The following is a 27,867-nucleotide window of genomic DNA, read 5'->3' as shown; positions in this document are numbered from 1 at the left end:
TGACGCTTCCAGACGCAAATATCCACCCACCGTTGAACATCTTGTTTAATCCCGAAATTCTACAAATGTGTTTCGAATATTTACGACCATTAATTAGCAATCAAGTCCTAAAGTATATAATTAAATAGTATATCACATCTGGTTTTGATTTGATCAAAAATTAATTGGCTTGCCTTGCATTTACCAAAAAAATTGTTTAGTTTTAAAATTGTGAATGTGTTAAAATGTCAGGATAGTAATCGATTTTATAATGTTTTGAAATGATAACATTATTATTAGTAACACGATTATTTAAAAAAGTTTATCACATCCGTTCCAAGTTGTTGTTGAGTCGTTTTAAAAACAAAACTCTATAAACGTTAAACATGAAAAAACCTACTGATCGCCAATCAATAAAGCACTTTGATATTGTCAAACGATTAATAAGCTACGACTGGTTTCCGCTTCTGAGAGATTCCTTCATAAAAATGGCGGATGCGCCAAATTATTTTGCGCACGTCGTACAGGACTTAACGAAGAGAACAATTTGATTTTGGTAAATCAATCCACGGATATGAACCCGCATGGTCCGTGGTTTTGAAGTGGTGGGAGCGTTGGGGTCACCCACGGTGGTCCACGAGATAATGAAGATTTAAAAGATATGCAGGCCCATTATACATCGCCAGTTTGTCACATAAAGAATATGTCTATGGACTAACTGACACGGGACGTATCGTTTAATATGTCACTTTTGAAACGCGTTGGGTTTTGTCTCTGCGACATTTAAAACAATGGCAGCGGTTCGGTCGAGGGCCGTACTCGGTATTTTAATAAGTGTTCGTTCTTCTTTATTTCTTCATCATTATAAAATATGGACTATTGAGTTTCCGGCTGCGGTACATCATTTTTACGTTCAATTTAATTATTTGCCGGCACAATACAATACCTTTTTATTTTCAAATATATAATTCCAGTTTCACATTAATTAGAAAAAATAATTAAGTGCAAAAAACTGTACTGATCATTTTATCACTTTTTACCAATTGTTAACAAAATTTATTTTTATTTTGATATTAAATGATTGCATTAATGATAATAATTAATAATTTAAATAATCAAAATTATTGACAATTTTACATTATTTAAAATTAGCAATACTAAATGAAATTAGTTAAATTTATATTTAGTTTTAATCTGAGATTAATTTAAAATGCATATGGCAAGAAAATTAGATATAACTCAAATTAAATCTTAAAACCTTTAGATTATAATTTTTTTCGAAATATTGTTTAAGTTATATAATTTTTACAATGTATTTTATTGCAAATGTTTTATTATTAACTATAAACTATGTCGAATAATTTAAATTTAAAAAACATATCAAATGATAAAATATTATTTAAATAAAAACTGAATGCGATAATAAAATGTATTTTATTTTGCATTTAGTTATTAACTTTATAAACCTAGAATAAAGTCAAATTATCCACTCATTTGTAATAATTTAAAAATGATATCAAATTGTAAAATAATTCGTATAATAAACTGGCTTTCAAAAATTTTAACAGTTAAAAATAGTCCTTTATATATTGTATTAATATTTTAATATGAAATGAAATTGATACAATTAATTATTAAGAACGTAAAAAACATAAAATATAGTTAATTTTGATTATAGTAATGGCAAATAAAATATTTTGAGTAGTTTGAATTTTATTATATTTCTTAAAATTATAAGATAAATTATTATTTATCTCTAATTAATTTCAATAACTAATTTAATTTAAACACTAATTATTTATATTTATATATAGAAACAAAGTCTTAACCTTATATTTTTAATTATTATTATTATTATTAATTAATTTAAATTAAATAATATTAATAATAATCAATAGTTAATCTAGAAGTTTAATTTAATACATTTTTTTAAAATTTCAATCTAAAAATACAGATTGTTTATCAAATTAAAATTATAAGTTAAATGATTTTATAAGAAATTGTTCTTAAAACTTCAATTTATTATAATCCACACATAGTTTAAAAAAATATAATTCAAAATTAAAAATAATATATAAAATTGTAAAATAATACATATAATAAACTCTGTAAAGTTATCAAAAATTTTAACATTTAAAAATACTCATTAATTAATATCAAATGAAATTGATATAATTATTAATTGAAAATTTAAAAAAATAAGATATAGTTATTTTTGAAAATAGTAAGTAAAATATTCTCAGTAGTTTCATTTATTAAAATTCTTAAAATTATTAAGTTACATTCATTATAATCTTTCTATATATTTATATTTTTTATCTATATTAATTAATTAAACATTTACATTTTAAAATTATTATTTATTCCTAATTAATTTAATTTAAATAATAATTATATATCATAATTATTTTAATTAATTAATTTAATATAGTAAATAATTAATTTAACTCGTAATTTAATATACATATATTTTTCAAATTTTACTCTAAAAATACAGATTGTCTAGCAATTTAAAATACATAATAAATGATTACATAAGAATTTTATAAGAAATTGTTTTTAAAACTTTATATAATTTTATAATTATTATAAATTGATAAAAATAGTTTAGTGGTAAAACTAAATCTATTAAATTAAACGCTGTGGGTACTCGTTGAATTTTGTGTAACACTTTTTTAAAGGAGGACGTGTGTATTTTGACGTGAACAAAAAAATGTGGTTTTATTATTATTTTATCACAATTATTTAAATGTAAACTATAAAATATGCTAATCCGTTTGAATTTAAAAAATGTCTCAAAAGTCGAAATGACAAAAAATGCGGACCTGAACCACTCGATGAGGACAGTAAAAAAAACCTCCGTCCCATTCTAACGCGCGCCTCGTTACCTGTGAGTGACGGAGGTGAGAGTTGAAGAAATTAATAGGCGTTTCATTGAATTGGGAATGTCGAAAAGCAGCGTGATCCGACCAAGTACAGATAAATATTGTTCCCGATGACTTTTCCAACCTCGGTTGACACTCGGGTTATGATTTTTATGGATTTCGGTTTTATGGATTGTGTATTTTATTGTCTGGACTTTTTTCCTTGTGTGTGTGTGATTTGAATATTTTTATTCGATGGTAATTGCTGGGTTTGTTATGTTTATGGCCACGGAGCGCGTGTAAATAAAACCGATTTTTGATTTGTAATTGTTATCCGGCCGCCGTTAATATATATACGTGTCGGACAATCGAGCTTTTAGCTCTTTAATTTTTTGGTATTTTATTAACCGCCATTAACGACATACCTGCAATCGTGTTTGTTGGGTTTTTATATGCGTTTTTCGCCCGGCCAAAACAATGATAAGACAATGGAACGTAATGGAGTGGCAGTTGGTAGCTCAATAGTCCCTTTTTTCGACCCTAATAAGCCGATTATCGATGGCGACACGACATAATTGTATTTAGACAATGTCAACAGCCCAGTGGCATTTCACCGAACATCGACAATGTCCTGTCAAAAGGCTTTATGATGAATGGACCATTGTGTCTGGCTTTAATAAGCTGTCTCCGTCGCAACCTTTCACAAGATCTTATCGATGTTATGAACGATCGATTATGATGTTTGCTCTGCTAAGAGGAAGAGTGTTATATGTTTTCAAAGGGAAATACTATTTTAAACACTCTTATTCAACACAGAAGCGAATCTCTTTTTATGTGCCAGACCATCTGGCTCCTAAATCATCACGAACATCTTAATCAAACAAGGAAAATTTTCAGTATTAAAAACAAACTCAATTACTTTCAAATTTATTTGCTTCCAGTTCCAGTTTGTAATTGAGTACTGTTTTGTTTAGCCCATTGTCCTGAGACTTTTAGTTTAGCAACGTGGTGTTAAAAATAAAATTCGTAAATCAAGTGCTGAATAAAAATATTATTGAAAAATTATTGACACACACCAAGTGTTATAAATACGTATTAAATGGTACTTCAACTGAATAGACAGCTTCTATTTTGTATCAAAATAACTTTCAATCGTCTCTTCACGCTTTGTGTATGAATAAGTTTGGATGTGTGTATTGTGATGACTATTTGTACTTTTAAAATGTGTTTTCCTGTTTTCTGTCTTCCGTTGTCATCTCCTTTGAGTGTTCGTTTATGTATTTGTATAGACGCTGCGGTTTTGAACAACACATCTGCCAACATCTGAGGCCGGTGACAAGTGTGAAATTTCACAAATAGAAATGTCATAAAAACATTTCTTGCAAAGCATAAATATTGTGAAATGGACATGGGAACGGGCCATTTTAATGAAGTTATAATATTTTTTTTTTCAGTTACTACTTGTAAAATTGTCACAATAGACCAGATACTATCTTTTATTTTATTTTATTTTATTTTTGGTAGATTTAGGGTCAACGAATCGTAATTTACATAATCTAACTTAAATGTAAATCGTGCTTGTGAATTATGCTAATTCGCATTTATAAATGTCATCAGTTAAACTAGTCCATCTAAAAAAAATGATTAGACATAATTTTTTTTATTGAGGGGTAGATAGAGTGTGGCAGAGGTATTTTATTCAATTATGTTTATGTGATGTCGGTGTACTAATCTTGGACCAGGGACAGGTCCCCTTGCATTCCATGTTGGCCGCGATAAGATCGCACCTGGTTTTGTAGTAAACCTTTATAAACATCGTTTCTGATCTTGACCGTATTCGTGTGTCGTTTTTCGATGTTTTATCCACAAAACATCCAAGCAAGATAAATTCTAATCTGGCTGCGGGCTCGATGAAGGGACCGATAAATGTTAATAAAAAACTGGTCTTACCAAAAGGCTTACACCAAAATTTGGGCGTTTTATCTAAATATTTAACTACCGTGATTAATCGACTGTATTAATAATCATTAAACACAGGTGACTTTAATTTTTATTAATTCGATTGATCCATAAATGAACCATGTTGACTGAAATTTTAATTTATATTACGGAATCATGTATGTTTATTGATTTTACGACGTTTTGATATGTGATATCTGATCGACTTTATCATCTGAAGACCACGATAATTTTATTGGTATATCTACTACATCTACCATGGCAGATGAAGTAACATTAGATGCTTCAGTATCAAATAAACATATCAAATCTTATTAGACGATAATGTAACGGATTTGGTGTTGTCCAGCAAATCGTAAGAACCTTGGAGCCAGAACACTAATGCACAAGCACAAGGTAGGAGCCATATTAAATTATAAATCTTATCGTTTCGCCATCAAGTTACCACGAAGTATTTTATTTATTATTAATACATGGGAGTAGCTAATTATTATAATTTTCTGTAAACTTTAATGTAAATGAAGTGGAGGTGAATCAAGTACCACTTGAAGAGGAACCGTTAGGTACGTGATTAAAATGTAAAAAGAGCATCCTCTCTATATGTCTATTGACACTAAGCGCTCATTGTCGAGATGTCGAGTAGGAAACGGGTGCAGACCTGATGCTGGGCCCACTATAGGGGACAAGGATCACCCATGGATCCACACAATGGCACTGTGTCTTTTTCAGCATCCTAAACGGCAATAGAGATCGGGATCCCGTCGAGAGGTTCCGCCTAAAATGTTACTTCATGGAATTATTTGGTGATTAATTGGCCACATTTCTGTGCGTGTTGCACAGATGTATATAGTAAATGTTTTGAAGGTACGGTGAAAAGGGTGCATTCACACTTTTGTGCTCAGGTGGACAATGGATTGGTGTTGCGTAATTTTTCGTTCACAATTAACAGAAACCGATGCGAAATAAATGGCCGTCGTGGAGCCGATGGTGTGACTATTGCATATTTTAAATGCTTGCCATTGAGCGTGTTAAAGTTTTATTCTGTTCGGCTGACGGCCCTCCATTAGTTTAGTTAATGGATGCTTAACGCGAGTTATAAATTGCCTCGGAGCGAGATTAAAATTTGATAAAACCGAGAAAACTGTTGTTGATACAAGATAGTAGTCATCAATGGACAGCTTGCATAAATTTTTTTAACAGTTTAACTTATAGGGAATTTATCATCGTGTTGCGGATAAGCGCGGTGTCCGCGCTTATTGTGATTGATGATGATCAATACGACAAAGTGGTTCGGATAAATCGTGTCGCATCGTTTCTGTCGTTCATTAATAAACCACATTGTATTTTGCTATTTGCAACGTCAAAAATACTGATTTTACGTGAGTCACGCAAACCGGATTCCGAAATTCTATTATTTATGGTCGTCCGTTAAGAGCACGACGAATTTTTACAAATAAATTATACACGGGAATAAAATAATAGTTAAAAAATTCTGATCTTATCAGCGTCAAATCTTTATAATTTCAAACAAATTAATTAAATGTAGATTTAATTAAAGCACAAGTCAAGTGGGCTGTGTGTATTAAATATCTTAATGGATTTTGTCCACTAACAATTTAATTTACACTTTTTAATGTCTGAATACTTGTGTTTAGGAGGTCGTTACATAAATACATGTGTCGTTTGAAACGGCGATAAGATGTGATTTTTCTTTATACTTTTTTAAGACGTTTCTGCTGATACTTTATTATCATCACTCCGCTTAACTAATAGAAATCGACTGTTTTTATAAAACTAAATGTAGTTACTAAAGGTTTGGTGTTGTGTCTTTGACCGGTCACAATTCTTGAGGTCAAAGAATACAGTACCAAATAGGTACAAATAATGAGTGAATTAAACGGATAACATGTGTATAGATTACTAAGTTATGTTTAATATATTTTTAATAAATAGAATAATACAGGGTGTTTCATAACTTATTCGAAATTTTTTAACCAGATATGCACTTCTAAATAATTTCTTTAAAAAAATTCTAATAAAAGTCCAATAGAAAACGAGATAAAAAATGTTAAAGTTTGTAACAAATAAAAGCTGTTCAAAATTTTCTCCATTGACCTGCAAGCAAACTTGGGCCCGTCTTATTCAATTTCATCGCACTAGTTCCAACGTTCCTCCTTGCTGCTGTTCCCGGAAAAATTGTTTGGTTTAGAATAATTGAAAATATTAAGAAGTAAAGACAGCATAAAAAGGTACAAAAGTAAGGTTCGGATAAGTTATGACACACCCTATATAGTAATTTGAACAAAATATTTGGTCCTCAGTTGCCTATGGTTAACCCTTCGAAAAGATTTGTATTAATTAATTTTAGTTACGCATTAAATTAATGTTACAAACTTTATTTCAAAGGAAACTTTAATATTATATCACCCTTTCCTTTACAGGCACTATAAATACAACACCAACTAGTGATACATCATAGACTAAAAAATAAATACAGATAAAGTGGGAATTAACTGGATGTCTACTGAGTTAAATTTAAGATATTTCTAATAAATGTAGATATATATTAATTTGACCAAAATTTTTGGCCCTCAGATGTCTATGGCTAACCCTCCGGAAAAATTTGTATTAACTAATTTACGCATTAAATTAAAGTTACACACTATTTCAAAAGAAACTTTAATATTCTATCACATTTTCCTTCATGGACACTTTAAATAAAATAATACCAACTGATACTACCAAATAACTCTAACAATCTCTAAACTCCATCGCAAATAATAGACTACCAAATATATATTCAGATAAAGAGGGAATTAATTAGATGGAAAGTGTATACTAAGTTGGGTTTAAAATATTTCTAATAAATGTAATTTGACCAAAATATATGGCTAACCCTACAAAAAGATTTGTATTAAGTAATTTATACATTAAATAAAAGTTATAAAGTTTATTTAAAAAGAAGCATTAATATTCAATCACCTTTTCCTTCGTGGACACTCTAAAAACAAAAATAATACTAACTGGTACTATCAAAGGACTCTAACAATTTCTAAACTCCGTCGTAATGCAAATAATTGGTACTACCTCGAAAAACATTAAATTAATAATTTCCAATACTTTATGAAAAGTATTTTATTAAAATTTAATTATACATTACGAAACTTTAATTATAATACGCATATATTTGTCAGGGTTGAAACAATGAAATCACAAACAAAATGTTTAAGCAACGGCACCGAAAGCAATTAGGGTGGCCGTGGATCGAAGTGCGGTGGTTCTTAATTCATCCGGAACACGGGTTCTCGTAATGTAAATACTTCCATTTCGGTGCTCATTTGTTCTAGTCTAGTAAAATGACAGACCAAGAAAAATCTGGCACGGTTCGGGGCATAAAAAAGGCGAGAATAATATATTGGACAGGGCACCAAACACATAAATTCTCGGAAATGGACCCACTTCACGGTGCGGGTGTATTCAGATCCGTACCGAACGGCATTTTTTTTAAATATACGTTTTGACATGTCACGTGGTACGACTAATAAATCATTCAATAATTATGTTCGCGTTACACGGTTTTGATGTCTTTAAAGTTAATAGGCATTCTTGGTTACTTGCACAGAAGTTTCACTTTTCAGTGTCACAACCCTTTATAATTGTTTTCAAATTTTGGGCTATGGAGTGTAGGCAAGTATGAAGAAGTCTTATTTGTACCACCAACACATCTTTAATTTTCAATTTTACCGAAACTTTTTACCACAATTTGATGAAGATAATAATTCTAATAGCAGTATTCACTAATTCAATATATTTGGAAGAAATTACGAAAGTTGCCCAGCAAGACAGCGTCACCATCCTCTTTGAACAGTCGCAACATCAAAGAGGTAATGACAAATGACATCTCTTAAACAACCGGCAGCTTCCTAGATTTATATGCTTATTCAACAAAAAAAAATCAATTACATAGTTAACATATATTTTGGATACGTCCCTGTGGTTCGGTACAGGCATGTAGGTACGGTCTGAAAGAGCTGGAAACGTCTAGGGATCCGTGCGAGACTGAGACGGAGAAACACCGTGTCGTGAATTATAGTGAATTCTGGCTGACAAGTTGTTGGGTGTGACATGACCAGTGACATACGTCTTGTCAGGTTGGCATAACTTGTGAGTTACGGCCGCCGCCGCGGACGGACCGAAACTCTCGCATGGATGTGCCTTGATGGATTTTTCTTTGCGCCGTTTATTTTTCCAGTAATCAATCAAGGGAAGCGGTGATTGAACGGCGACGTGGGTTAAATATACGATAATTGTGCGCAAGCTGAGCTGGGCTAAAGACATAAGATAACAATAATTTTGGACTCCATCCTGGAGCAATCTCGATTGGCACATCATAATAAGGATCAGCGTTTTTAAATCTATAATAAGATTTTTAAGAAGTTGAATAACTTATTCTAAAACAAATTTGTTAATGGTACTGAAAATTCTCATGGTGTAAAACACAATTCTTAATATTACAATTTTTCCACCTGAACAAGAAATGTCCTTTAAAAGAAGTAGAAGATAATTTTAAGAATATTTACTGGACACAGAGGGTTTACCACAAATATTAAATTTTCATTCTAATTTGATCAATTATCTTTAATATTTACAATATTTATTTTACAATAAACTCGTTAAGCATTGAAAAAGAAAAACCTTTAAAAACTAAATATAGTTAACCAAAAGTTGATAAATTTAACATCAAAGAAAAAGGTAAAATATTTTTATACAGTTTTGTAGATGTTAATGTGTTAAACACTGAAAAAGATAAAACTCGATAGCTCCATATTAGTTTCAATAAACTTCCACATTTTATAATTTGACCACTCTAAAATTTACGAGGACACTAATTGGTACTACCAAAGAACACTAACAATCTGTAAACCCCGTCGTAATACAAATCATAGGATACTAAATATACACAGATAAGAGGGAATTAAATGGATGGCAAGTGTATATCGAGTTAAGTTTAAAATATTTCTAATAAACAGATTTATATAGTAATTTGACCAAAATATTTGGCCTTCAGATGACTATGGCTAACCCTACAAAAAGATTTGTATTAAATTAAAGTTACACACTTTCAAAAGAATCATTAATATTCTATCACACTTTTCTTCATGGACAGTCTAAATAAAACAATACTAACTGGTACTACCAAAGAACACTAACAATCTCTAAATCCAGTTCTACTACAAATCATAGATTACCAAATAGATACAGACAAAGATGCAATTAACTGGATGACAAGTGTATACTGAGTAATTTAATTTAAAATATTTCTAATAAATAGATTTATATAGTAATTTGATCAAAATATTTGACCCTTAGATGACTATGGCTAACCCTTCAAAAAGATTTGTATGAATAAATGTATACATGAAATTAAAATTACCACCTTTGTTTCAAAGGAAACATTAAAATTATATCACCCTTTCCTTTATGAATAGTCTAAATAAAACAATACTAATTACTACTACCAAAGAACACTAACAATCTCTAAACCCCGTTGTAATACACATCATAGACTACCAAACATATGCAGATAAAGAAAGAATTAAGTGGATGGCAAGTGGATATCGAATTAATTTTAAAATATTTCTAATAAATACAGTTATAAAGTGATTTGACCAAAATATTTGGCCCTCAGATGTCTACGGCTAACCCTTCAAAAAGATTTGTATGAATAAATTTACTCATTAAACTAAAACTTACTATAAATATCAGATTTTCCTTTTAATTTGACAATTGAAGACTCTTAAACACTAAATAACTCCACTTTAGCTTCAATAAATTTTCTTAGAACTATCTTCCACATATTGTAATTTGACTACCATAATATTTACGAATCTTTTAGAACTTTAGAAAGGTAATGGTAAGATACAAGATACAACTTTTTTAATTTTTATACTTTCAAACTTTTTCTTTAAAATGCGGAATTTCATATAAACGAATTGCAGGAGTGGCATTAAATATTTAAGACTTCAGAAAACAAAATATAATAAACTAGATTTGAGATTATATTATTATGTAAGTCTTACCAATATTGCAGTTTACGTAGTGAATAAAATCCTACTTATTAATTTTATAATTAATTTATATGCAAAAGTAATTTGTAAAATTATTAATGTTAGTATAAAATAAATACAAATCATTGAAGACATCGCCAAATAGATTTGCATAAATTCCAAGTTTCCTTATTAGAGATTACAAATGTGTAGCTGTCAAACTATTGTTGGTCACAATTAATCCACTTTCTATTTTCAGAAACGCAATAAATACATTAAACCGAAAGAAAAATATATTCTCCTTGAGTTGTTTTCTGGTCAAATTTTTCGACAAATACTCCAAATAATTTCCTATTCCCCAAGAGAAACGATTCAAAACAATCTCCGGGAAAACTGACATGGCATTTTGTATCTTCGCAATCCCAACCAAACAAAACGCCGGATAAACCGCTGTTACTACAAACAAATGTCCACTTGGATCGGCCGTCGAACATACAAATATTTCTGAAGGCACATTAACGGGCCTGCCACAGGTTTTAACGAGAGAAAACAACAAGTGTCACCCGAGTTTGAGTTAATGGTGCGTCGACGATGAAAAATAGAACGAAAGAGAAAAAAAAACGCCCCGCCGAACAGTGTGACAAAGAATGGGACCGGCATTTGGTCCACACATGTTGACGTTGCCGATGTGAAGAGGACTCATTATGTTTTATTTGGCCGAGGTGGAGTTTTTAGGTTAGGAAGTTCTCTGCACATAAACACAGGAGTAATTATTATTGTGCACGCCGGATGACAGATATACGGCACCAGAGCGTCGCTTAATTACTCAGCGCATTTAATATGTTATCGCGTTATCGGTCGCTTTACGTTTTATTTGTTTTTATGTCGAATTAGTGGGTAACCCAATATAAATTGATCTACTCACACCCCCTCAAGATTTATTAACTATTGTGTAATGTACGTAATATTTTTTGTTGTACGATCGATTCGATTGATTTGTATACAACTAACCGATGGAAAACAATTAACTGTTGTTGAATTATGTTGCTGGTATGCCATAAAAACAACAGTAGGTAGTCATAATTTATAGGGTGTTGCTTGGGTAGTAGGTTTCATTTTTTGAGAGAATAATTACATAAATTTACTGACCGTTGTAATTACTAACGACGACCTTATTTGCGGCATATATGGAATCATAAAATAAATAAAACTTTTATTTACGTATTTGTTAAGTATTTGATTTATATCTGTACATTTTTTAATAAGTTGGCACTGTATCATTTATAGAAAGTTATTTATTTATTTATTTATTTACATTTATACACTGGTTATTTGCAATATTAAAAACATACACAGTGCATTTTATGGTAATCCTTCATTCACTTCACTTTCATGTTATAAAAAAATTATTAAGTTTAATAAACGTAAGATTGAATATTTCAATATTTTTTAAAGATTAAAGAAATCGTAAAATGTCGAAGTTTTTGTTGTTATGGTTAATTAAAATGTAGAAATGACAAATTTGTGAAATTTTTAAATTAAACAAAATCGTCCATAACAATTTATTATTAAATGACTTAATATATCTCTGTTTTCATCATCAAATTAATGTTAATATGTAAATTATGTTACATTTTTGTTAATTAACCAAGATAAATATAACTATAAATATTAAACTCATCTTAATCTACAATTAACCACCCTAATCAGGGAAAAAAGTTTGGTTTTTTTCTACATTTAATGGGTGACAATCTTATGTAAACCATTTTTAAATAATAAACTTAAAAAAATATATCTAAAGGGAAGACTATGGCAAAATGGCCCAAAAAAGCTTCCTACTACATATTTTATATGTTTTTAGGACATTTTTGAAAAGCTCTCAGAAAAACTTAAATTTATATCATTTAAATTAACTTGAAACCAGTAAACTTTTGGTTTTTTTTCACATTTGAGGAAAAATATACATGGTTAGAAATAATGTTTAGTTCAATATTGATTAACGAACAAAACACCAAAAGGGACATATTTAAATGTTTTTACGAAGACTTTTTAACTTTTATAATTCGTGTGTGGCTCATTCAAGATATATATATATATATATATATATATATATATATGATAGATTAGCGACTGTTAATCTGTCTTTTTAGTTTGATTAAAACACTAAATTCACAATAATACGCTTTATTACAACAAACGTACTTTAACCCTCGACATCTAAAGCTTGACTGCTCGGTTCTTTCTTAAGAACTGCCCCGATTATTAAATGTAAACAAATACTTCAGATTTGCTTATGAAACAAAACTAGTCTAAATAGATGTGAGCACGTCGCATCGGTCCATCGGTGAAGGTGATGACGTAAGCTAACACGGCCTTCCTGACATGTGGGGCGTCCTCGCACCTTCCACAGTTTTGCAAAGATTCACCTGACACCGGTAATCTGTAAACATTATAACAGCAGTACAAGCTCAAAATATATTCGAAGAACTAAGTCTAAACCTTATTTCATTTAACAAAATAGACTGTTATGTGGCACAGTTAACAACCACTAGAAGCACAGAGGCGGCTCAACCATCAACAGGTCTGTTACACCCATGTCTCTCAAGTGCTATCAAAAGATACCATATTCTAGCCAGGAGCTCAGAGGCGGTTCAACCACTACCAGGTCTATTACCCGCTTGTCTCACAGACCCAGAACACAACAATCTAAGCCTGCAGAGCAGGGACCTTAAAAATAGCCTGCCAAGCAGGGACCTTTAAACATAGCCTGCAAAGTAGGGACCTTAAACATAGCCTGCAAAGTAGGGACCTCAAACATAGCCTGCGACGCAGGGACCTTAAAAATAGCCTACTAAGCAGGGACCTTCACATATAGCCTGATACACAGGGACCTTAAACAGCCTACTAAGCAGGGACCTTCACATACATTCACACATCAATCTTATTAAATAAATCTATATCCATCATACCTTATAGAATTTCTGTATCTGGCCAGGTTCGTAACTGTTCATGTGCCGCTATTGTAGTTCTACCTCGGCTGCCAATCCTTCGGAGTGCGTACCTCTCATTAGGTTAACAATGCGTTATCTCAAAGGGTCCGTGATACTTTTGTTTCAACTTTCTTCTATTCGACAGCTAACAGCGACATCTAATCCTAACGAACTTGCTTCTGTATGTAGTTCGGTTGACAATTCCAGATCAAAAATGTTGAAAATCGGATAAGAAGTCAATCGTACATTTTCACATTTACATGTCCATTCAAACGATTTTCCATCACGTAACAGTGCAGATATCGGTGCTGTTAGAGTAGCAAAGTTTTTCACAAGATGTCTAAAATATCCAGCCAGTCCTTTTTCGATCACACCTAAATATTTCACAGATGTTTGGAAAAAGTTACATTTTTGTATATTTAAGGGCGTCAGTGTCCTTTCTTAAGTTCTTAAGACGTTCTTGAACGGGTCGAGCAGGGCACATCACATCATCAAGAGATCAAACGGCATTCGGTTGTTCTTTTATTTCTTTCGTAACCCACTCGTCCATTCCTGACAAATTCAAGTCATATTCCTCAAATGCAATTTCTAAATCTTACAAGTCGAAACTGCGCTGCAGCCTCACTTAAACCTTCTGCGCAGCCATCTTCAATGTTACTTGAGTAGTTTGGGCGTTGGCCATTGTCGATAAAATTTCCATGTTTTGTTTTTGGAATCTGTGGTTACTTTCTTGCTACTAGTCTCTCTCCGATGCACTTTCGGTAATGTTCACAACGTTCGGACTTACTGCGCGGTCGCGTTTTTCACTATTGTCTGCCATTGTTCGTTCACAAAGAAACACAAAAAAAAATTTTTTTTTTTAGGTCCTTTCTTCCGGAAATAATTCACGAGAAGATATCCTTTATCCCACTTCTGATGATAGATTAGCGACTGTTAATCTGTCTTTTTAGTTTGATTAAAACACTAAATTCACAATAATACGCTTTATTACAACAAACGTACTTTAACCCTCGACATCTAAAGCTTGACTGCTCGGTTCTTTCTTAAGAACTGCCCCGATTATTAAATGTAAACAAATACTTCAGATTTGCTTATGAAACAAAACTAGTCTAAATAGATGTGAGCACGTCGCATCGGTCCATCGGTGAAGGTGATGACGTAAGCTAACATATATATATATATATATATATATATATATATATATATGTCTTATTTTATTGATAAAATAAAAAATTTTAATGAAGCTTGAACATCACTCAATTATTAATCAAAATCTTACCTACGAATTTATTATTTTTGAAATAAAGTAAAAATAATACATATTCATGACTATGCAAATGAGCTATACGAAATAACACATAACAATAAATATTAAAATTTATAAACATTCCATAATCTCATCTTATACTACAATTAACACCTTAAGTAGAAAAAAAAATTATTTTTTTTACATTTAATGGGAAGTATGGGTGTCAGTCTTCTGCATGGGAATATTTTTTAAACCCTTTTTAAAGTAATAAACACACAAAACGTCTCTAAAAGATGAGGGAGAATTCGAAATGAGCCAAAAAACTCCCTGGTATGCCTTAAAATAGAACATTTTTTAAAAAACTTAAATTTATATATCTTAAATTAACCTGAAATGAAAGTGAGCTCTTGATTTTTTTACATTTAATGTAAAATATACACGTTTGTCTATGATTTGGAATAATTTTATGACCAGTTTTGTTTAAGGAAAAAACAAAACTTAACGATTACCGAAAGCGATTAATGGGATAAAATAAATTCGAAATAATCCCAAAACAGACCCTGTTATACATATTTTAAACGTTTCTGCGATGTGCTTTTAATTTAAAAAATTTAATTCCATAAAATAAGACATTTATATCTTTGTAAGCCACATAAATTTTACTAATACTGGTATATCTCAATTATTAATAAATATTTAAATATTCAAATTTATAAGAATTCCATAAACTCATCTTAGACTACAATTATCCACCTTAATCAGGAAGCTTTAGCTTTTTTTCTACATTTAACGGGAAGTGTGGGTGTGAATTTTATATATGGGAATGTTTTTTAAGCCCTTTTTAAAAAGGGATCTACAGGGATGGGGTAAATTCGAAATGGCCAAAAAATCACTGGCACATATTATATAAGTTTTTACGACATGCCTTAAAATACAAGACATTTTTGAAAAATTTTTAATTTTTTTATATTTAATAAAAAATATGGACACTTCCTACAGTTTGAAATAATTTTATGCCAAATATGAATAAAGAAAACTTAACGATTAATGAAAGAGATAAATGAGCTTGAATAAATTCAAAATAAATTAAAAAACCATGCTAATATATATTTTAAACGGCTTTATAAAGTTGTTTTGATTTTTACTCGATAAAATAAGACATGTATATCTTGAATGAGCCTCACAAATTATAATTAAACATCTCAATTATTAAAATCTTCCCTAGAAATTTGTTATTTGAAATAAATTAAATATAATTTGTTATATATTTAAAACTATGCAAATGAGTTACAGAAAATAACTTATACAATAAAATATATCGAGAATTTGTAACTAATATTTATTAAGTAAATTAATTAGTTATAGAAATAATTTGTATCTTTCAGGTTATATAAAAATGTCAGTTCAAGTCCTTTTGTACACAGTTTATTGAAAATTCGATAATCTTGAAAGGTCTCTGAATGAAAATCATTTTGAATTAAACATCATTAATTTGTTATATCGGATATATTGATATTATCTAATTTTTTCGTTTCAAATAATATTTTTTTTTAATAATTTAAAATTGTACATCTAAAAAAATAATATCACTACTTTTTATTTATCACTGAAAATAAAAAACAGACATGAAAATAAAAATTATATTTTTAATAAAATAAAAATAACTTCATAATACACAACCACATTAAATTATTCTAATCTTTTTATTTTGTTATTATGTTATTGTTAATTTTCTAGGAGTTTACCACTCCTCCTTTACGACGAATATCACGAATTTTGATATTTATTTAGATATAAACATCACGATATGACATGATATACATCCGTGAAACCTGGTTTGTATCACCAGGTAAAATATATTATCAACTCTTCTAATAAAGAGGCATCGAGACCCCTCCTGAAAATGAGGAACTGACTGAACAATCACCCAGAAACATATGTTTTTATAATAAATGTAGATCGAGAAGGAAGCGACCATTTGATGTTTAAAGGGTTGCAAGGAAAAAAGCTGCGGCAAGCTGTTCGCAGGCCGGCCGTAAAACGGCAGTAAATTACACAAAGTGCACGACCGTTTTACGCCACTCCAGTATAAATATTACATTGTAAACTTGTAAACGACGATTCTATATATGCGTGCGCGTAAATTAGAATTCGGCATCGTTGTGCGGTGCGGTCAATGGATTTATTTTTATCGATTTTACGGCCCTGCCCTGCTTACGCTCGCAGAAAACTTCTTGAAAGCGCGAAACGGCGCTCGGGTCAGGAAACAACGCCTACAAAGTTGCTCTGCCATCATTAAGCAAACATAATTTTGTTATTGATTTATTAATTGCCCCTGCAACACCATTTCGCCTCTGTTGCGCTTTCGTTCTCGTTGCGCCAAATCATCAACACAACACGTCATTTTCCAAAACACCATATAAAATACAATTTGACGGAACTGCTGCCATTTTGTGTGTGGGGGAGCGATTGATACACGAAATGGTTATCGACATAAATACATGAGACAATGGTGGTCGTGGTGTCGAATTCGTGTACGCAAAGACAAAGGAGATTGTGTAATGGGTGGCACCGGGTACAAAATGGAGCGTAGTCCGAGTTAACTAGAACTCGTGTCGTACCGCGTTATAACAAATTGGTGGCCGATAAGGCCGGTTTATTTAGTTGTAATGGTATTAATCCAAAGCCTGCCGGGATTGTGTGAAATAAAAAAGTAAAAAAGACAAGTGAAGATAATAAAACAAGCGAAGGTAGGTGGGCTGGAAGAACGCACTGCGACTAGGAGGTCCGGCTCGTTATGTGACAGAACAGGCATAAAGAATTGATCAAGATTGCGTTGCCCGTTTTTAATTGTTCAATGGACCAAAATTTTTCAAGAAATATTGGTTTTGATTTTCAGATATTTCACGGTAATTTGCCCCTAATTTATTAACCTCAGACCGAAGATATTACCATAACCGTTCCTTCATGGGATTACGGTCGTAAACTTGATAAATTAAGTGTCCCTTGGTTTCACTCAATGCCATATGGTCCTCTCGCACACTGTTCTCTTTCGGAGGCTGTTAAATACGTAAAACAATAAAAAAATGTAACACAATAAATCATCTTTTATTCCACCTTCATAAAAAATGTAATAAATTTAGGTAATTCCTAAGGACAAGCGAATTTATTTCTTACCCACTTGTTCTTCTAAAAATCACTTCGTTTTTAGTTTTCTTTGATATTTACGCAACAAAAAATGAAAACATAAACGTATATTTTCGGAATGCCATCAATAAGTTCTGTTGGACTGTTAATAGGTCATGTGATGAATAAATTAAGCAATGACAAAATTTTAACGCCGTTTCCTTATTACTATATTCCATTTAATGTTAATAGAACGATTAGAATGACCTAACATCAACAGCAGTTGAACATAAAAGCGAAAATAAATTACAGTACTGAAAATATGTTCACATATGTAGAACATTTATGAACATTTGTCGCAATCTAATTCCACTAACTAAATTATTGAATAAAGAAGGTACACGATATGATAAATTACAATTTAAATTTATATCCTCTACCGCAAATGTTAATTTCATATCTTTAATTTAATTTTTATGTAATTTAATGGTAAGGAAACAATTTTTTTTGATATTCAATTTTCCCTGCCGTTTCAGATTAAATTAATATTCAAAATTCGTTATTATTTCTGTTGTTAAATTTCATTTTATGTTTTTGCCGTTACTTTTGGATTCGTAAGATTGACATGACTAGACTCACAACAAATGTTTAATGTAACTTAATATCTTTGTTATATCATAACACTAATAGATCAAAAATAGCCTCGCATTACATTTATTAAATAAAAACACTTTGTGACATAATTAACTTCAAAATGATAGTTGTATTATATATTTTATAAATTCTAATAAATATATTATTTTATAATAACAAAAGTTAAATATTATAAATAAATGTTCGATAAATATATGTTACTTTACAAAATAATTAATTAATTTATTTATTTTTTCAGGTTGAGTGGAGACCCGGCGTGCAGCCCCCAAAGCGGACACTCGTCGTCCACATGCGGCTCACCCCCAGCCACCGGCGCCACTGCATCCAGCCACACGTCGGATCCTCTGTCAACTTCCGCATCCACATGCATTTCCGCGTCGAATTTCACCCCTTCCTGGTCTCTATTGGATACCCAAGGTAGTGTTTCATAATTAAAAGAACAAGACGCACATTCTGCGCCACCTAATTGTCTGTGCAACTTGGACGGGTCCCGATCGTAGCCTAATCCAATAACGTGTGCATGAGGGATGTGATCGATGCATCCCCTTGCTGTTTTAATTAAGTAGCGGTGCGATGATAGTTACGTATAATGAAGATTAAGGGGATGTTAGATTTGTATGGGGGGTTAATCTGTTATTTTGGGGGAAGAATTCAATAAAATATTATCAGGTTTTATTAATGGGAATCTCCGTTACAGGTGTTAAAAGCGAATTGAGAAGTCCTGGTCTGGCTGAATCCGAAGTAGCTGCTCTGTCCCAAGATCCTAGTACTTTTTACGGCGCAGCAGTAGATTTGGGCAACGTCTACGACAAGGAATATCCCCAATCATACCCCTCAGCACATCAGTATTACAACAGGTATGGACATAACGACCCATGTTAAACATAAATAGCTGACACATAATTAACAGCTATTGCACGTGTTCTTCAAGGTGTAACATGAGTCTCCGAGGGGTTACGAGCAAACATAAATATAAATTAATTATGTGTTGGTTTGAAAAAAACCCAAGATACCAATACATATTAAAAATGTCACTTGAAAAATTACGTCGTTATAGTATATAATTGATTTACATGTGCACATTTTTTGCAGCATGCAACAGGCGTACGGAAGTTCGAATCATGCGGCTGCGTCCTACATGAATTCAGCCTCTTCATTTTACAATCCCTCCTCGTACCCGTACTCCCCCTTGACCACATCCAGGGGATTAAATCCCGCCTGCAAGGCCAGTTCTGGCTACATCGCATCACCATACACGTCACCAACATCACCGTTCCAATCCACGAGCCAGTCCAGCCAATATGTACCGTACGGATCGTACAATACTCCGGGCTCCTCTAGTTTTGCACAAGGGTTTTCCGCACAGGTACGATAGAATATTTTATTTTTGTAGCAACTATATTTGACACTGGTTTTCTTTATTTCCAGGGTGTTGATTATGGAGCGTATGGCACAGGTTACACGGACACACAAGCTTCCCAATACACATCTAGTTACTACGCAACTCAAAGTTATTCACCATATGTAAGCTCACCTAGTTCCAGTGGCAGTTTGGGAAATTCTACGTATCAATTAGCAGCCACTACTTTACCAGGTTTGTTCAATTTATTTTTTTGAATATTAATAAATCTACAGTGTATAATTAAAGGAACAATAATAAAAGAAATTTAAAATTGTTTGGAAATACCCATTTCAGTAAAAAATAGCAAATGCGTTATATTAAGTACCGGAAGAAGTAATTTACGTTTTATAAAATAACACAACTCCTTAAAATAACTCTTATTCGATAAAATCTCAATCATATTACAATTACAATATTACAAATAATAATTACATTGGTTATACAACCAAATTCTTGATACAAGAAAGTACAGCGTCTTCTCCAAAGTGCAGTTTCTGTTGCTTCAAGCAGATTTTTAAACTTATCAAGCAAATTTATATCCGCACTTGAACATACACAAAAAAATAATTAAATAGTATAGTTTAAAAAACATAAAATATACTTACAAATGGAATATACAGTTTATTACAAAAAGCCACTTACAAGGTAGTCTAACATTAATATACTCCATTTCCTTTTATTGATAAAGAACAATATTGTTGTTGGATGGCATTTATGTTGTTTTATTTAAAATCTAATTTAGCTCTATCTATAGTTTAAAATGACGGGTGAATTACACAACAATATCCATTTATCTAACGATAATTCGAACAAATTTTAATAAACGATTTATTCCATGGCAATTTGAACAAATGAAAATTTTTTTGATTCATCAAATGCATAACCTATATTAAATTATTTACATGTAAATAAACTCAAACAAAATAAAACATACGCATAAAGTATGTTCTAGGGTGCACTAACGCCTTTAAAATGCTGTGCCCCTATAGTGACACAAGCGATTCGGATTCAGACGGTAATTTTCGCCAATGTAAGTCTACAAATTTTATTATTCAATTTCAGAAAGCCCATCAAATGGAATCAGTTTGGGCGACGGATCGACGTCTCCTTTAAAAGCGGATAGTGCAAGACGTTCCAGAGACTCCGCCGGCAGTATAGGACCCGAAATTAGGGGCACAAGGGGCAGAGGCCGGAGAACAAACACAGTCTCACCAACTACGCCTGAGTCCACAACTGACCGAGTATTCATATGGGATTTGGATGAAACAATAATAATCTTCCACAGTTTGTTGACAGGAGGATATGCTACAAAATATCAAAAAGTAAGTGAATTTCCTCATCATCACAATTATTTAATTCAGTACTTCAATACTAAAACATTTCAATTATGGAGAAAATTTGTATATAAAATTTTATTTTAATATTGTGATATTATAATTATTTTTTTGTTATAGGATGCTCAAAATGTTGTGCAACTTGGTTTCAAAATGGAGGAAATGGTTTTCAATTTGGCTGACACTCATTTCTTTTTCAATGACATAGAGGAATGTGATCAAATACACATTGATGATGTATCATCAGATGATAATGGTCAAGACTTGACTAATTATAATTTCAGTACAGATGGCTTCCATGCTGCAGGTTCTGGCAGTGGCAATTTGTGTTTAGCTTCTGGTGTCAGAGGAGGAGTAGACTGGATGAGAAAATTGGCGTTTAGATATAGGAAAATTAAAGAAACTTACAACAATTATAGAAATAGGTATGTAAATTACCACCTTTATTCGTATTTTAACTAACAAACTAACTTGTTACAGTGTTGGTGGCTTACTAGGAGCAACAAAACGAGAACAATGGCTGCAGCTTCGTTCAGAAATTGAAACTGTTACTGACAATTGGCTCACTCTAGCAAATAAATGTTTAACTTTAATAAACTCCAGAAGTAACTGTGTTAATGTATTAGTTACAACAACACAGCTAATACCTGCTCTTGCAAAAGTCTTACTCTTTGGGCTGGGAGGAGTTTTTCCAATAGATAATATTTATTCAGCCACAAAAATTGGTAAGAGTCATTTACTATTTGAATTATCAAATATTATGTTAATAAACTAAAAACTTTTGTTAATATGTTTTTGTTTATTTTTAGGAAAAGAAAGCTGCTTTGAAAGAATTGTGACAAGATTCGGTAGAAAATGTACATATGTTGTGATAGGAGATGGTCCAGATGAAGAAGCTGCTGCTAAATCCTTAAATTTTCCATTTTGGCGAATAACCAGTCACAGCGAAATTGCTGCACTGTACAATGCATTAGATATGGACTTCTTATGATTCAATATTTTAAAGAGTTTTATATGTAGACTTGTAAGTTTGATGTATAAAATGTAAATAAAAAATATATATCTAATTACGATAATAAACGCTGTAATAAATGTATTATTAATTGACAAATTTTTGAAATTGTGATTTGAAGGCGATACTTTTATTTAGTGTATTAAAAGAACAAATTAATTTACAATCAAATGACAATACTGTTAGTGCATACTTTCTCTATGCTTTAAAATGTTCAGTATTCATTCATTGTATTTCTCACATGTGCCAATTTCCACAGATGTTATTGCATAAAATGACAATTTAATCCAAATGCATTTATGAAGTGGCAATTTACCAAAATGCTAAGTTTTTATTGTTTTGTATTATAAAAACTAGATTGTTTTAAAATAAATGTTATTAAACCTGAAATAAAAATGTATATATTAAATATTACTTATCTATTCAATTACCCCACATCATTAGCACTTACTGACTGTTTTATTCAGTGAACAATAGATTATAACAAAAAATTCAAATAAAATTCTTGAAGTTTGAAAACAAATAACTTGATGACCACTCCAATTAGATTTTTTAAACAAATCATTAAAAAAGTACAAATACAAAGAGTCAGGAATTATCTACTAATCAAAAAGACCTAAAATTGGTTGATTTTTTGTGGAAAGTTTCAAGGATTAGGCCATAACAAAAAAGATAACTTTTATAAAAATATATTTTTTACATAATTAAACAATAAATATTACTCAAGAGGCATACAACTAAAATGAACAAGCAGTTCATTGTAACAGTGAGATACAGCAGATTTATAAAAATTTCTTAACAATACATATATTTAGTTGATTACACTATTTATTATTTAAAAGAACTTCACACCTTGATCATCGTCCGATAAAATCAGTTCACATTTCCTTTCATCCTCCAACACTCTAAGCACTTTGATTAGCACATCTGTATGCAAACCATGAAACTCTTCATCTTGTGTATCACCCTGATTTATTTCAAATAACGTCATCACCGTATTCTGCAAGCCATTATTACATATATATTCGTATATTATTGAAGCCCATTCTTCCCGTGTATGCCAATACACTTCCCAACGATTCTTTCCTTTATCGATGGCTTCAGCATTCCCAGTTTTCTGCAGCTCAGACAATATAGAAACAATAACTGTTGAATCGAGTTTTCTATTGATTGTGGTGTTGTTAAATAACGGCAACTGATGAGCCTCCCTAACATCAATAATACACATTCGGTTTTGCTTACAATACTCCAAAATCAGTGACTTCCAAGCGGCCACTTGCTTCTCTCTGGTTTCGGGATGCGGTTGGAGCGTGAAGAACGGTGGAAAACTATATTGCCATGGCCAGTCCACTTCGGTGTCTGCCATATTTACGTATATTGTCTTATAATGCTGAACAAATTAACAGTAACCTCACTTTTAGTTGTCATTGATGACAGTTACCATTGGTAACTTATCATGTTTTGAAATTTGTTTGCATTGTATCAAATAAGTAAGAGAGCTTTATCTCTGATACTTTATTACATTTCAAGTTTGTTTGCCCAATAAATATTACACACACGTATGACATTATGTATATAATACATAAATAAATTAATCAAATACTCAAAATTTATTATTGCAAATTTATTTAATGGAAATGCCGCGTAATTTAAAAAATACCAATTTAATTTTACATACAAAAATATAAAAAGAAACAATCCTCTTAAGTTAGGAATCTTAACATAAGACATAAGACAATAAAATTCGACAAATATTACATGAAGTGAAAGCAAATATAAAAATTTGCATACAAATTTGAGGTAATTTAATAAATGCACTTAAAATATTTTAATCAATAACAAATGATACTTAATATTCATTTCAAATAAAACTGTTTCTGTAAACGAAGATATTTCAATAGTTTCTATCATTATAGTTAAATAATTCACCTGAAAGCTATAAATTGTGTAGTGAATTGGGTCAAAGAGTATTTTCTTTTTTAACGCTGAACGTGCCGAGATTCCAATGCGACTGCCAAATACTAATTACTGAAAAAGAATAATAAGACGTCTTATTTTAAGCAGTTTTGTTACATATTATTGGTAATAAGCCAAAGTTGCAGAGGTTAGAAGTATAACCTAGTGCTGTAGTAATATCGAGACGGTGCAATTATCTTATTGTGTATTATATAATTCAATATTACTGTTAGTTAATTATGGTACATGTAAGTGGGGTAAGTCAAAAGTCACATCAGATAAGGACATTCGCTAAACCGTATTTTGAAAGTCGTAATAACTCGATTTTAATAATTTATATAAAATGTCCAGTGAAGAAATTAATCAGGTACAATTAAAACTCATTAATGAATTAATTAAAATGATTTTGCATCTGAAATCATATTGAAATTATTTAATTATTCATTTACAAATTGAGGTTATTTCATGTTTTAATTAATTTCATTGTCTATGTATTTCAAGGACTTAAATTATTTGCAAATAACAGATAGGTTTAAATGATGCATCATGCGAAACATTTATTTAAAATAAAATTTTAAGGTGCTCCCTGTGGTACTGGGAGTCGGAGTAGTGATTGCTTCAGCTGTGATCTACCACTTCTACTTCTCGAAGCCATCTAAATCATCAAAAGGTATGTTTATTTTGAAGTCCATAATGTCTTAACAAAATTAAGAATGTGAACTTACGTTATTATTATAAAAATTTGCAAGTCACATGTTGCTTGATAAAAATGCAGATCTAAGAATCAATTTTGGTTGATAGCCACATTATTATATAATATTATTGTTAAGAGATTTTGAAGTTTATATGATGTGAATTGTCATATAATATATAATGCTCTTATCTTTTGTAAGAACAATTTGTAAATCCAATACTAGAATCACCAATTTTAAGGGTAGTGTATACTTTAATATAACATTTAATTGTTGGTGTTTTGTTAACAGGTAAAGGAAAGAAAGTACTTCTTGAAGATCCCCAAGTAAAATATAAGATACCTCTTATAGAAAAGGAAATAATCAGTCATGATACTAGAAGATTTAGATTTGCGTTACCAACTTCTGAGCATGTATTGGGTATGTATATTATTAATTTTGAACTTTTTATCTTTTTTATAAATTATCTAATATAATTTTTGCAAATAATTTATTCAATTTACAAATTATAACGTTTCTAAGTTTAAAAAGAGTTTATTTAAAATTGTGTTATTGGTGTTTAATTGACAATAAATTTTAATAAGAATTTCCACACAATGTAAGAGCCACAAAAATAGCACACATTACTATTTAATGTTTGTTAGGAAATGCACACCTCTAATTAAATGCATTTAAGATATTTTATATTTGTGTAAGTACATAACATATATTTGAACAACGTTGAACACATTCTTTAGATAATTATATTGAATTTGTCACACCAAAGTACTCTACACCAAAATTCTGGAGGATTATTAATATATGTTTGTACAAACTTTTAGTCTTGTTTGAATATTCATTTTTGATATAAATAGTTTCTTTACTGGAATCCTCTAGTTGACCCACTAATACTGTATGACTCAATTCATTTTTTATTTACCTAGAAGACATGAAAGAATATCCTTTTCTGATTTATACAAGGACATTTTCTTATTATATTTTCAAATGAATGTGTTGTTTCATATCTGTTAATAAAACGATTTTTCGGAAGCATTTTAAGCTTTTATCGCAATATTTATGTCTTGATTTTTCACGTTATTTATTCCCTCTCAAATTGAGTTATTAATAATAATATAAATCCAACTAAGACGTTGATCTTTCCTCTGAATGATATTTATTCAAAACTGGGCACGGTTAATGAAAAAATTAATCATTAATTGTATATGAAAACATTTACATTGTTAAAATATACATTAAATTTGTTCGTTAAATAATATTAAGTTGAAATTTTAATTAATATAGGGCTTCCAACGGGTCAGCACATCAATCTCTCTGCAAAAATCGGTGATGATTTAGTAATTCGTTCGTACACTCCCGTCTCATCTGACGATGACAAGGGTTACGTCGACCTTATCATAAAGGTCTATTTCAAGAACGTCCACCCCAAATTCCCCGATGGCGGTAAAATGACCCAGCACTTGGAGAGCCTTAAAATCGGCGACCACATCGAGGTGCGAGGCCCGGCTGGACGCATCCAGTACTTGGGAAAAGGTCAATTCGCGATCAAGAAGCTCAGAAAGGATCCACCTGTCATTATCAACGCCACCAAAGTCAGCATGGTTGCTGGAGGTGTTGGCATTACACCTTTGCTGCAGCTTATCAGGCACATATTGAAAGATAGCAGTGACAAGACTGAACTGAGATTGTTGTTCGCCAATCAGACGGAGAAAGACATTTTAGTAAGGAAGGAGCTCGAGGATGTCCAGAAAGAACATCCAGATCAGTTCAAATTGTGGTATACACTGGACGTGTCCAATGATGGTAACTACTATTAAAATTATTTCTGGTTATTTATTTTAATTTAAAATGCTTTTTAGATTGGAAATACAGCACCGGGTTTATAAACGAGCAAATGTTAAAGGAACACCTTTTCCCACCGTCGCCCGATTCAATCGTCTTGATGTGCGGCCCTCCGCCAATGATAAACTTTGCTTGTATGCCAAATTTGGAGAAGTTGGGTCATAATAAAGATCTGTGTATCGCATATTAGACATCCATTTAATCTGACTTGTTACATTTGGCTGCATTTACTGTAGATCTTTCTATATGTGGGAAACTTTTGTTATTGTTATTAATCATTTTAGTCAATTTACTACGACATTGTTACAACTTTTGATGGTGCACAAATAATTAAAACATCATTGTTATTTTCATTCAACTGGTACTGTAGTTTTAATATTTATTAGCAATATTGTCCACTATAAGTAATTCCATTGTTAGCAATAAACTTTGTATAGACAATTTGTAAACTGTAATGATGAGAACTATTAACAACCAACCAATAATCTTTAATGACTGGCTAAAATGCCAATGTAATAAATATTTGTCTTATTATAACACCATGTTTCAATTAACAAGGTATTTGAAAATTCATATTACTTTTTATATTATTTAAATTATGTAAAACATTACATAAACTTGAAAAATAAATGTCCTATTACCAAAACAGTATTAAAAATACTTAATTTTGTTTTTTAGACCCTAAACCGTTTAACTCATAAATGTTTATCAACTAATATTCTACTAACACGAGTCTGTTCATGCATAGTTATGTAAAGTATTGG

General features: G+C 31.1%; 3 protein-coding genes across 4 annotated transcripts in view; 2 read left to right on the top strand and 1 right to left on the bottom strand.

Annotated features, from left to right (window-relative positions):
* Window positions 1–23,030, top strand: part of LOC109595581 (eyes absent homolog 2) — a 30,937-nt gene extending 7,907 nt beyond the window's left edge. Inside the window, exons 3-10 of the mRNA XM_020010967.2 lie at window positions 19,107–19,285; window positions 19,566–19,725; window positions 19,961–20,234; window positions 20,297–20,462; window positions 21,333–21,592; window positions 21,725–22,029; window positions 22,085–22,329; window positions 22,414–23,030. Of these exons, the coding sequence (XP_019866526.1) occupies window positions 19,107–19,285; window positions 19,566–19,725; window positions 19,961–20,234; window positions 20,297–20,462; window positions 21,333–21,592; window positions 21,725–22,029; window positions 22,085–22,329; window positions 22,414–22,595 (1,771 nt within the window). The 3' untranslated portion in view covers window positions 22,596–23,030. The remainder of the gene's footprint in view (window positions 1–19,106; window positions 19,286–19,565; window positions 19,726–19,960; window positions 20,235–20,296; window positions 20,463–21,332; window positions 21,593–21,724; window positions 22,030–22,084; window positions 22,330–22,413) is intronic.
* Window positions 23,031–23,289: 259 nt separating this feature from the next.
* On the bottom strand, window positions 23,290–24,122 carry LOC109595593 (vacuolar protein-sorting-associated protein 25). Its single transcript, XM_020010984.2, has one exon. It carries the CDS (start codon window positions 23,980–23,982, stop codon window positions 23,452–23,454), a length of 531 nt encoding a protein of 176 aa, XP_019866543.1. The 5' UTR covers window positions 23,983–24,122; the 3' UTR covers window positions 23,290–23,451.
* A 518-nt stretch (window positions 24,123–24,640) lies between these two features.
* LOC109595606 (NADH-cytochrome b5 reductase 3) lies at window positions 24,641–27,763 on the top strand. 2 transcript variants are annotated; one of them, XM_049966752.1, is made up of 5 exons: window positions 24,641–24,829; window positions 25,152–25,242; window positions 25,556–25,684; window positions 26,546–27,064; window positions 27,121–27,763. In XM_049966752.1, exons 1-5 carry the CDS (start codon window positions 24,812–24,814, stop codon window positions 27,291–27,293), a joined length of 930 nt encoding a protein of 309 aa, XP_049822709.1. In that variant the 5' UTR covers window positions 24,641–24,811; the 3' UTR covers window positions 27,294–27,763. The 2 variants fall into 2 exon arrangements, with proteins under 2 accessions (XP_049822709.1, XP_019866565.2); XM_020011006.2 differs by lacking the exon at window positions 24,641–24,829 and adding an exon at window positions 24,834–24,939.
* Window positions 27,764–27,867: the final 104 nt, after the last annotated feature.

The sequence above is a fragment of the Aethina tumida genome, chromosome 1 (genome assembly GCF_024364675.1).
Source record: "Aethina tumida isolate Nest 87 chromosome 1, icAetTumi1.1, whole genome shotgun sequence".
NCBI lineage: Eukaryota > Metazoa > Arthropoda > Insecta > Coleoptera > Nitidulidae > Aethina > Aethina tumida.
This window is presented reverse-complemented; position numbering and strand designations above follow the sequence as displayed.

What these genes read in the sequence shown, in the direction of transcription:
- LOC109595593 (XM_020010984.2), bottom strand. Translation starts at nt 23,982, where the DNA reads ATGGCAGACACCGAAGTGGACTGGCCATGGCAATATAGTTTTCCACCG.
- LOC109595606 (XM_020011006.2), top strand. Translation starts at nt 24,916, where the DNA reads ATGTCCAGTGAAGAAATTAATCAG. An exon ending in GCCATCTAAATCATCAAAAG is followed by an intron (nt 25,243 to 25,555) that starts GTATGTTTATTT and finishes TTTTGTTAACAG; the next exon opens with GTAAAGGAAAGAAAGTACTT. An exon ending in AACTTCTGAGCATGTATTGG is followed by an intron (nt 25,685 to 26,545) that starts GTATGTATATTA and finishes TAATTAATATAG; the next exon opens with GGCTTCCAACGGGTCAGCAC.